This window comes from Cryptomeria japonica, chromosome 8 (genome assembly GCF_030272615.1).
Source record: "Cryptomeria japonica chromosome 8, Sugi_1.0, whole genome shotgun sequence".
Lineage (NCBI taxonomy): Eukaryota > Viridiplantae > Streptophyta > Pinopsida > Cupressales > Cupressaceae > Cryptomeria > Cryptomeria japonica.
Window position 1 is genome coordinate 238,270,898 of NC_081412.1, and position 12,909 is coordinate 238,283,806.

Sequence of the window (12,909 nt, forward strand, 5' to 3'; positions counted from 1 at the left end):
GAGGACAAAGCTCTAGTGGTGAGTTTGATGGAGACAAATTCTATAATCCATTTGAAAGTTGTAGCAATATACCAAACCATGACAACAATGAGAACAACAATGGAAATGATAATGACAATGACAATGCATCTGTGGATTCTGCAGAAGTTGAGGAAACTATCATGGATCCCCATTTTAATAAATTGGTTCAAGAAATCATGAAAAGGGATAGACAATATTTTCTACAAGTTATGGCACAAAGTGGAACAAGACTACCTCATGATTTTGATATGTCACAAATTTTGGAGGATGATACAAACCAAATAAATCAAGTCAATACAAGACAAAGGAGGCCCAATAGTGGTGGTAAGAAAGAACGTCTCGTGCTTGAGTCACCTTCATCCCTATTTCAAAAGCTTGGGATTCCAAACACATACACTCATTCTCATTCCAGTTATGATAGAACCTCTCATGAACAACCTCGCAATTGTCCTTTCTCATGGAGAAGAACTACCACCACACATTGCTGATGATGATACCCAAGATAATACCAATGTATACAATTACACTCAAGTGACCATTCAAAATAATGACACAAGGAGACCCCATGTCAGATTTGGGGGCAATATCCAAGATCATCCTTATGATACCTCCTATCCCCATAGTCATGACATGTATTGACCTAGACCTAGTGCTCCTCACTATAATACCATACCAAGTGGTCCATATGCAAGCTATAGCTATGCCCCTCCTCCATATGAACACATCTATGATCAATACCATACGTATATGCATTGTATCCCTCCTCCTCTGCCCAGTGGCTCGGGCATGGGACTAGCTCAAAGAGAAAAGACACCACCCAAGAATGACTTGCAACAACAGATCAAGGATTTACAAAAGCAAATGGCAGACATGAATACACCAAAGCAACAGTATACAATGAGAGATATATGTCCTTACCCATTTGACAGAAGTATTCCAATGCCTCCATTTCCTCCACATTTTGTAACGCCAAAGGTTTGTAAATACAAAGGGAAAAGGGATCCTAAGGCACACATAAGACAATTTTTCACAGCTTGCATTGAGGTAGCAGCAGAAGAAACATACTTGATAAAATTGTTTCCTCAAAGCTTAGGTGAACAAGCAATGAAATGGTTCTCCAAACTTCCACTTGAAATTAAGTCATGGGGTGATCTAGTAGAGGCTTTTATACAACATTTTTCATACAATTGAAACAAATGTGTCAGTACCCACCTTATGCAATACTAAGCAGAAACATGCAGAATCTTTTGTTTCATTTTTACAACGATGGAGAGGTTTGGCTAGTCAATGCTCTTGTGATATACCATAAAAGTAAATGGTAGAAATGTTCACACAAAACGTCAACGAGGCTATTGGATATGAGCTAAGAAAAGCATGTTTGTCTACCTTCAAAGAGGTCATTGAGAAAGGAATGGTGATAGAGAAAGTCCTTATTGAATAAGGTGTCGTCAAGATATTCAAAGAGAACAAAGAGGAATCAAATGGGAAAGACAAACCCCATTTTTGGAACAAGAATAAGAACATAGTTAATGACGGGATAGTAGATGCAAATATTGTGAAACCTAAGATAACTTTCTCTAGTGCAAGCTCGTCAAATATGAACAATCAAGTGAACAATCAAAGGCAATCAAAACCTCGAAGGAAATACATCTCATTGGGAGAGCCAATTGAAACAACATTCAAGAAGTTAGTGGCAAACAAGCTCATAACACTCCCAGATAATCTACCATCTGAGCCAAAAGTAAAACCAAATTGGCGGAATGATGATGAATATTGTGAAGATCACAAGAGTAAAGGGCATTTAACTAGCAATTATCACAGATTGAAGAATATCATACATGATCTCATTGATAGAGGTGACATAGAAGTGGATAGTCACACCTCCAATGAAGAGCATGTGATGTTCAAGGAGCCATTTCCTAAACATGACAAGTCAAAAGAAAAAAGTATCGAAAGTCAAGCCAATTATACCAAGACGCCCTATGATTATGATTCCATTATTAAACATATTTTAGTGGACAATCATGTTTCTACTATCATTATAAATGAAAAAACTCCTGAAGGTACTACCCAAAGGAGTAAAGTTGTTTTGAAAGGCATTGGACCATCTTCTTCATCCTCCAAAAATGAAACCTACGAATGTAATGTCACAACCCATCAAGGTAAAGTCACCTTGAAAGGTGTTCCATCCAAGCCCACAACCTCTTCATCCACAAAGAATGAGTATGACCTTGTAGATCAGTTAGGGAAGACAACTGCCCTCATTTCCATCCTTGAACTTCTATGCATATCTCCCACACATAAAGCCATCCATGACAAGACTTTGAGAGAAACTTTTGTAAGCACTTATCTGAATGTCGACCAATTTCAAGCCATGGTGGGATACCTTTCCATTACACATACACTCACATTCACAGAATCTAATGATGCATCTGTAACCCAACCTCATAATGCACCTCTACATATTCAATCCTTTTATCTATAAAACCGCATCAAACAAGTCTTGATAGATGGAGGAGCAGGTCTGAACATTTGTACATTGAACACTATAAAACAATTGGGATATTTTGAAAAGGTTGTGAATTCTACACATGCAATCACCATTAAGGCATATGATCACGAAGAGCGCTCATCTAAGGGCATAGTCACCTTACCTCTTAGGGTTGGGCCAGTTATGAAGGATTTGGTATGTCAAGTCCTTGATTTAAAGCTCACATACAATATACTCTTGGGACGCCTATGGATTCATGAAATGAGATTTGTTCCCTCAACATATCATCGATGTATAAAGTTCCCACACAATGGAGTTGCAGTGACCATCAAAGGCTATCCAAATACATTCATATATTGCAATAATCTATGACATAAATCAGAAATAACAATCTGAGTCAATAAAGAGGCTACTCCACCTTCAACATATGTTGATCCTGAATCATTCAAAGATTCTACATCAAAGCAAATAAAGATCAAAGAAAAATTCAAGGTTAAAGACATGGGATGTGGTGAGTATATCTTTCATGTTGATCAACTCCCACTATCTCCTAAGATATTTAGTCAATAGGAACAACCTATAAATAATTTGCGTGGAAAGCAAGGAAAAAATGACATCATTAGAAGAGAAAGACCAAAACCCTGTAGGTTTGGGGAAGTAGAGGACTTAATGAAAAAAGATGAAGGGGATGTGGTCAAGAAAAAACTCAAAGTCCCCCAATGGGCAAAGAAGAAGAATATAGGCATGGGGAAATCAAGCAAAAGTTAGAAATCCAAAAATAAACAAAGGACTAAAGGGAGCCTAAAAGTGTGGGGTTTCAAGGAATAGAGGGATGCATATCGACATTGAAAATAAAAACCTACCTTGAGGTGGAACTTAGGCCAATGATTTAAATATGAGAGGAATGAAAGTGTGACATCTAGCACAAAATTGACTACTAGTGGAGCCTACTAAAGGATTTCTCTAATCAAATGCCAATTATTAGAAAAGCTAGACCAAAGTAGCAAAAACAGCGTTAGAGAGAACATTGTTAAATTTTACATAATTTTGAGGTTTGTGAAAGTAGGCTCCAACACCCATGACCAAACAATCAATGCTCCTTGAATAGCATCCATAACCAATAACATCTTTGACAAATGTAAAGAGTCAACACATATTCCTAAGTATTATGCTCCAAAATGGAACGGCCAACTAATATGGAGCCCACTTGGCACACAAAAGTTGTCCCACTTTCTATCTTATCACTAGGATTGAGAAAGGTGTAAATGAAGTCAAATCAATTTATAAATGTTATCAACAAAAATAGTGCTCCTCCTAAATGCCACTTCATCTATTATTCTAACTCCAAAGGAGAATAATAATCAGGAATCATTCAATTGCCCACATGGATGTCCAAGTAACCATTCCTAAGATGTTGGAGATTTACTATTAGATGTAGAATTGCAAAGATAACATCACCTTAATCCAAACAATAATGTGATATTTTTCATAGACAATTTAAATCATATTGTGAACATAATGGAATAATTAATTTAAAAATAACTCCATATCTTTAAGTCACATGAAACAAAAAATTTAATCATAATATGACTATTAGTATTGAAATTCATATAGAAAAAGTAAAAAAACAAAAACAAAAACAAAAATATTAAAAATTAATAATTAAATGTTAAAAATTTCAATTAAAATAAATAAAATTAAAAAAGGAATATTTGTTTGATTTTTACTTTTGATTTCTTGATTCACATCATACAAGACATAAAACCAAAGCATACACATATTTAAATGAAAATGAAAATATTAACGATATCATTATGCAAAATTTCAAAAAAATATTTAAAATAAAAAACTAAAATCCTAAAATATTAAATAATTAAAATGGTATTTAAATACCTAGTATAATTGCTATCGATTGTTAAATAGTAAGCACAACAATTATAATCACCTTTAAAAACAACATTTAATATATATATATATGGTTGGATGGATGCTTTAAATTGTTAAATGATTATGATTCGGATTAAAGTTGGGTACATATATTTATATTTTTTAAGGGGATTGGGCCCGGTAACATTTAATAGAGTTTTCTTTCATTTAGTTGACTTTTGTGTTACTAGAGCCATGGGTACTTCTTAATGTCTCTAAGATGTTCAAATGACTTCTCAAAGTCTCCACACTATTAGGTCGTTCCCCAGCATCCCCAATAAGGGGCGTGCCTTGAAGACTTTTCTTGCTTTTGTAAGGCATCTTTGAAGTGGCCCCATCCTCTTGGCAATGCGGTGATAGTAGGGGGCATTATTCCCTTTGCATCCTAAGTCTTTGTTCTCTAGACACAAGTTTTTAACCATAGAACATTACTATTCATAAGTATTGCATGCGGCTCTACCAAGTTTCATCTATTTGAAATAAATCTTTCTAAAATAATTAGATTTTTTTATTATAAGAGGTATTGAATAATATTTTGCATTATGATTCTTTAAATAATATATTGCATAATTATGTCAAATTGTAAAATAAAATAAATTCCACTAACAAGCTTTGAACATTACTACAATATAATAATAAATAAATATAATTAAAACATTAAAATGCAATGTAACTCCATGTGTATAATTCAATCAATCATAAAGTTGTATTGTCTCTTATCTATAAAAATATATAATATTATAAAAATAGAAATGTAGAACAATCAATCATTATATACATATAAATGACATAGAGTATCACAATATGAGACTCAAAATGGTTCTCTGAAGTAGTGAAGTAGTGTTGTAGCATATGCTTGATTAAATCTCTTGCACAATTATTCTAATATTTTATTCTTAAAATATAATTATTATCATTTACTTTTTAAATGTTATTCTTAAAATGGTAGCAATATATTTTCATGTATAAATTTTAACACCAATACAACCATCCATGTATCTTCAACAACTTTGCTCCGTAAATTGATGGACATACATTTTCCTGCCAAATTAAAGGAATTGAACATATCACTAAAAGAAAACATATGTTTGATTAAAAAAATGTTGTATTGAACTAGAGTCCAATAGTATATTGCATAAGCATCTTTTTACATGTTCATAAATAGTACAATTACTACAAAACAAAACGAGATCAAAACTAACATTTCTATATAAAATTCTAAAAGTTTTCAAGACGAGATCAAAACTAACATTTCTATATAAAATTCTAAAAGTTTTCAAGATGCTATGATACGATTTATATAATCTCTAAGTGATTTATGAAATGTCATGATTGATCTTATTCTTTTTAATGAGAATGAAAAAATAGAAGTTGAAAATGTGGCAATCAAAAGATATATGAGAGTTGCTATAGTTAGTAATAACATGAAGTTGATTGTCCAGCTCTAATTTAGTGAAAATGATACTTTTGTTGACGTATACAACCAAGTTCAAGATTTTACAGGTGGCATGTTATTTGTGCATGCAAGATGAGTTTATCTCCAAAGAATTTTCAACTCCCTCCATCAAGAAATGCTTATCCAACCAATTCGTTTAGAAGTCCCTCAATCTCATCAAATAATTGGCATAGGCACTTCCATTGCTTTTCCCACTTTCTTAACAAGGATTAATGGTTAGAACACATATGCTTAAGATTGTTTAATAAATACATGCAATGTTATCTTCATGAGACATTGTTTTCTAAAATGATAAATGATATGCAAGGAATTAACCACTTCGATGCTTAGTGTAGACACCTAAAAATGTTTCAATAATCGCATACTAATTATTCCTCTTATTAATTAAATAATTATTTAATTAAGCTAATTATTCTTCTGAACTAATTCAAATCATCACTTTCTACATTCTAATCATTCAATTTCTATCCATTAATCAATTCATCATAAATCCCTTTTTTTTTAATATTAATTATTTAATTAATTAAGATTAATTCCTTTAATTAAATAAAAAAGGTTAATCCTATTTCTAATGATTGAATAATTTTATTTAAATTATTTAATTAACTAATTAATTCCTCCAAATCCCCAAACTCAAATTTCAACTCATTCCATCTAATTTCATTTTCTTAGATTCACATTTCATCAAATCTGAATTTCAATAAATTTCAATTACGCATTTCATCATTCGAAAATCAAAATTCAAATTCAAATCAAAATGAAATTGAATTTCAATTCAAAGTCCTATAGCACATGTTGAAAATCAAGACTGGTTCATCAAATCAATTAACTCAGTTAACTCTACAATCTCCCTTTTTCACGCTCAATCACCTTTTCTGACTAAACAATCAAATCAGTCATCTCCCTAATCAATTCAGTCCACTAGTCAATCTATTGAGTCAACTGTCCAATCAATCTTGTTAACAGATCAATCAAATGAGTTAACAAATCAATCAATCCACTTCACTAATCAATCATAATCAGTGATCTATCAATCAACACTTCAGTTCCAAAATTCCCCCCATCTCACCTAAAAATCTATAATTTCAACCTCATTTCTCAATTCCAATCTAGAATCACCATCTTCAAAATAATTGTGTCAATCATATGTAGGAATCCCAGTGCAAAACTTAAGAGCCACTTACCACACAATTTGGAGAAGAGCAATGGATTCTACGATGCAAAATCAGGAGTTTGATTAGCTTAATTATTCAATTTTTGCATCTATATTTCATTGTAAATTAGGAGTTAATTTTAATTGGACTAGAGTTTGTGATTCGCTCTTTTAAATCTGATTATTTTATGATTAATTTTACTGCTGAAAACACTTGGAATATAATTTATGTAATGTAGATTCTCCATTATATCTAAAAAATAAACTCCAATAGAATGACATCAAATAACAAAAGTTATAAAATAAGCGTTAACACAAAAGAAGATACAACAAAGTTTTTGACTCATCCTTGGATGAATAAATCAAGTGAAAACGATAGATAGAAATACCTACACTAGTAAAATAATCAAAATAAAGCACGGTTCATATCTCCTTTTTTATGAAAACCAAAAGAATTCTAGCTCTCTATCCCCCAAAAAACCTACAAAACAAATGCACCTAAAAAGACCACTATAATAGCCATTGATGATAGCTACAACCAAAAGTCTAAAAATAACTAAGCATAGAGGAACTAATGAGTAGTGTGAGACAAGTCATTAAATCGTAATTACATCATCCTAGTTCAAGAAAACTTGATTTGGTAGACTTCATTGAATTTTGTCGCAACTAGCTTGGGGATGAGGACCTATTAATAGTTGTCTTAACAATCATTTTTTCTTCCAACCTTTGCACTTCCAAGGTTAGGTAGAGGCTAGTATTGGTTCCACCATTGATTTGGGCTATCAAAACAATTTGTACACTAATAAAATAAAATACTTTAGGTTGTTAAAACTCTTCAATTTGTCCCAATCACACTTCATACCACCATAGCCAATTTGAGTTAACTAAACACTTGATAAGATTCTTAGAGGACTTTCTATGATATTAAATATGCTCCCACAACTCACTATTCCTCTCAATCCAGTGAGAATTGCTTGTTGGTTGGGTCTCATTCTAACTCTATTGCTTTTTCATCAATTCCTTGTTGCACCTCACTCTTTAAATCACTTGGTCATTTTTATTCCAAACATATCTCTAACTCATGTTTTGGCTTCTCTAAAATTATATTTTTCTCTTCAAGCTCAAGTGTGGATTCCGTTAGATGAGACAACTAACATTTCAAATAATCCTCTCTCTTTCTATATAATATTAGGAGATGTCTCCTTCCCTCATGTTGTATCTCATAAGTATTCTATCCACCATGGTAGATTACTTCTGAAGCATATTGCATGGGCCTACCTAATAGCAAATGACAAGCATCCCTTGACATCATGTCACATAGCATTTCACCCACATAAGCACCAATTCTACAAGTAACAAGACAAGATTTATCCACAAGTACACCATGTAAGAAATCTTGTAGGGGTTAGGATTTGGATGCAAGTTGAAACTTGTTACCTATTTTTGTACTCATTAGATAGTTGGTAGATCCATTATCGATAATAGATTTGTACACTTTTGCCTTACAATTGAGTATTGTTCAAAAGACACTCTCCCTCTCCCAATTAGCTTTCAAAGTTTCTTTGTTCCTATATATCAAGGTTTTTCTTAGCATCAAGTTGTCTCCCCTCTCTACTTCAACTCCCTCTATTGTAGTTTCTTAATCTTCTTCTTGGCGTGCGATCACCTTATTTGGTTTTGAGGGCACTCTATGGCCTTATCATGGACTTTCATCACATATGAAGGATCTAAAAGGGCTTGAAATATCAAAAAAGATTATTGTTCTTGTCCCCTACCTCTAAAGCCTCCCCTTCCTCTAAAGTTGGGCATCACATTCTTGCCTTCTATCTTTTCACTCATGGTATGCCTTGAGGAAACTTCTTTTCCTCTATTTTGGCTACTATCACTACTTTTACTCACCATCTCGTTTTTTCGATTTGGTTTCTTCTATACCTTTAAATATTCATATACCTCAACCATGGTAGATACCTTCCCCAAGGTGAGCTCATCTTGAAGTTCAAATTTAATTCCATTGGCATACCTAGTTGTTTCTTACCCTTCATTCTCTTGTATACCAATTCAAATTTGAAGCCTCATAAATCACTCAATATATGCTTGCACAAAATCATCTCTTGGTTTTCTTTTTGAAACTCTTTAAAATAATTTTTGTTGGTAATAAAAATGCAAGAATCAAGTTCATAAATATTTTAACTCTTAGGCCAAAGATACATTTTATCCTTTTATTGTATTTTTCTATAACTCTGCAAGTTCTCCCACCACTAAGCAACATGAGACTTTAATTTGGATGCTACACTTTTCACTCTTTCAAGATCATCCTTATCAAATATCTTCCATCTCAAAACACTTCAATAATTGGACCCAATTCAAAATTAAATTTGGGTTGTGTTTGTCCTTTAAGTCTAAAATATCAACTTTTACATTCAGCCTTTTCATGGGGTGTACTACCCTAGCAACATTTCTCAAGATTTGTTATTTCTCCTTGAACTCATCTAAATGTAATTTGGCCTCAATGCCTTCTAATCTCCTAAGCCATTCGTTAACATATTTTCAAGGGCTTATATTTCTCCTCCCCAATTCATTCAAACTCCCCTCTAGACCATCACAAATTGCTTCTATAATCTAGCATTAATGGCTTCTAATCTCTTGAGCTATTCAACAACATTTCTTCAAGGGCTTGAATTTCCCCTTATCCTTCCTCCCCAATTTATGTGGCCTCCCCTTGGGCCATCACAATCTTTATAACTCTATTTAGCAACCTAATAACTAAATATAGAGTTAAAATTAAACACAACTCCATATTTGCAATAATTCCACCTATACATTAGCCTTAGTGACAATTCTCTTTCTTTGAAACCCTTCCCATGAATTCAGTACTCCCAACATCTTTGAATACTTTGATACCATAATTGGTGTAGATTGTCTACTGGTATTACAAGATAAACTCTAATAGAAACCTTGTTTCTAATATTATGAACAATATCAAACAATAGAAGCCATATAAAAAGAGTTGCATTAAGCTTACATCAAAAGAAGATAAAAAATGTTTTGAATTCATCCTCATACAAACAAACCAAATGAATATACCACTGGTATTACAAGATATAGAAACCTTGTTTCTAATAATATAATATTATGAACAATATCAAACAATAGAAGCCATATAAAAAGAGTTGCATTAAACTTACATGAAAAGAAATTTTTTTAAAAAAAATGTTTTGAATTCATCCTCATACAAACAAACCAAATGAATATACCTTATATAAATATTTACAAAAGTACACTCATCAACATATATTTCTAGATTTACCTATCCCAAAATTCCTACCAAAATTCAAAAAGGAAAGCATCTAAAAGGATCACTACAACAGCCACTAAAAACAGCTACGATCAAAATTTCAAAAAACACTAAGCATAAAGGAATTAATGAGTAGTGGGAGACAAGTCGTTAAAGGGAAGTTACATCGCCATTCCTACTTGTACGTATCATTTCCTAAATTCGAATTTTAGACTTCAAATATTATTGTTCTCAATTCTCAACCGTTTTATGAGAATTTTTATATAATGCATTTTAAAAATAAGTTAGGTTTCCAATATGCTTGGTAGTTGAAGTCCAACTTCTACTATCAATCTCATAATTTGTAAATTCAAATTCAGCAAACCAGAAATTTCTTTAACAAAAAGCTCAGCAGCTTATTAACTACTTAATTTTATGGAAAAAATACATAAATTTGTGGAAAATACAGCAAACAAACTGAATGAGTTTGGTGGGGGTTTGAAAGCAAGAATCCCTCCAGCGAAATCAACTAAGAGCTTGGGGGCAATGCCCCTAGTGGGATGAGGGGCATACCCCTTGCAAGAGTCTACGGGAAGCACTATTTTCATGGCACATGCCATTTTCATAAAAAATTTAAATGGCAAAAAATCGTGTATTTTCACTTTAATTTACACAAGAAAATTCAAATATTAAAAAACATGTTTTTCAGTGTTCACCATTTGACTACTCGTTTGAGAAGAAAACTCGCAGATAATGAATTGAGAAGTTAAACAGTAATAGGACTCAGTCTCACATCTTGTTTTCTTTTAATAATTCCACACCTTAATTGACTTTCATGATGCAAGGTGTTCCAACATTAAACAAAGGTGTTCCAACATTAAACAAATTATGAAAACGATACAAATCTAAAATATTATCATTATTTAATATTTACAACATCAAATTGCTTTCCCACGATAAATGAGATTTTTTGTATTGTTACAAACCAATCTCAACATCACGAAGAGATGGTCATCACCTACTTCCTAAATACATTCTATCATAGGCTTAATTCTTTGTGATGTTTTTGAAAAATTTGTCCATAAAGATTGGAGCATATCTCAACTTGCAAGTTACACGTATACTTAAACTACATAAAACTGGGAAACAGTAAGAGAAAAATCAACATCACAATCAACATCACAGCAATCCAAAGATATGTGGTTCAAAAACAGAGTGATGAAGCAATCCACCCAATGATGAATGGTCCTATACATTTAAAGTGGCAGTAGTAGAACAAGCCAATAAATATTCAGCTCTGAGTCTCACACCTCAATTTTCTTGTGTTCAATTACTTAAAACACCGTGTCGTGATGCAAGAGGTGCCTTGAATCCTTAGTTGAGGTAACCTTGGAAAAGGGGTTTCGTTCTGTAAATTTGTTTACTTGTAGTTTTTTAATTTTTTGTCTTCCAGAACAACTAAATTTCACAAATTTCATCTTTAAATTTGTCATTAGTTCTTATTTACTCTATCCTAAGTTTTTTGTCTACAAAATAAAACCCATTGAAGAATATATATTGTTTTGTTTTTCATAGATATTAACTTTAAAATATTTTTCTGTGCACTTCAGTATTGTTCTTGCACATTCCAATTTGCTTACTGTGCACAATTGAAGCCACTCTGCTCCTTGCATTGTAGTTTGATAAATTGGTTATATAATTAATATTGTGTGAATGGTTCTATATTTTTACAGCAGAAAATAGTAGAACAAACAAGCTGTCATTCAACTCTTAGCCTTACATTTCAATTATCTTGTATTCAATTCCTTAACACACCCTACCCCAAGGCAAGAGCTGCTTTGAATCTTTAGTTGAGGTGACTTTGCAATAAGAGGTGCCGTTCTCTAAATATGGTTGCTTATTCATTTTTCTAATTTTTGTCTTCTAGGAGAACTTAATTTCACATATGTCATCTCTCAATTTGTCATTATTTCTAATGTACTCTATACTACGCTTTGTTGTCTACAAAATAAAAGCTGGTTATTGATGAAATAGAATTGATGAATATGCAATATGTATAGGTTTTCTTTCCATAAACATTAACTTTTCCATATTCTCTTTGTACTTAAATATTGTTCTTGCACATGGCAATTTGCTATTGGCATTACAGTGCACACTTGAAGCCAAACTGCTATTGGCATTACAGTGCACACTTGAAGCCAAACTGCTATTTGCATTGTAGTTTGATAAAGTGGTTAAAGTCTTAAAGAATTGGCCTTGTGTAAAATCTATGCTAAATTTCTCTTGTTTCCTACCATAATAACCTACCTCATAACCATTAATTAATGCTAGCCTCAAATAGGCAAATTAGCAATGTCAAGCTTAACCCAAAATCAAAAATTTTGGTAGCAAGATTAAAGTCTTGCAAAGTCAGCATATCAAACATATTGCACAACTGATGTTCAAAACGGTTTCCAAAATGTAAGCATACAATGGCACAAATTTATGATCTGCTTCTCTAATCAGGATAAACATAAATTGCCTAAAATCAAATCAATATCTAATAAACAATAGGGTCTCTAGCACCCTTATGATTGATTGCCCAAGTA

The 12,909-nt window shown here is 32.4% G+C and overlaps 1 protein-coding gene across 1 annotated transcript in view; it reads right to left on the reverse strand.

Moving 5' to 3' along the window:
• Window positions 1-5,191: 5,191 nt before the first annotated feature.
• Window positions 5,192-12,909, reverse strand: part of LOC131049234 (acireductone dioxygenase 3) — a 160,813-nt gene continuing 153,095 nt past the window's right edge. Inside the window, exon 7 of the mRNA XM_057983279.2 lies at window positions 5,192-5,479. Within this exon, the coding sequence (XP_057839262.1) occupies window positions 5,440-5,479 (40 nt within the window). The 3' untranslated portion in view covers window positions 5,192-5,439. The remainder of the gene's footprint in view (window positions 5,480-12,909) is intronic.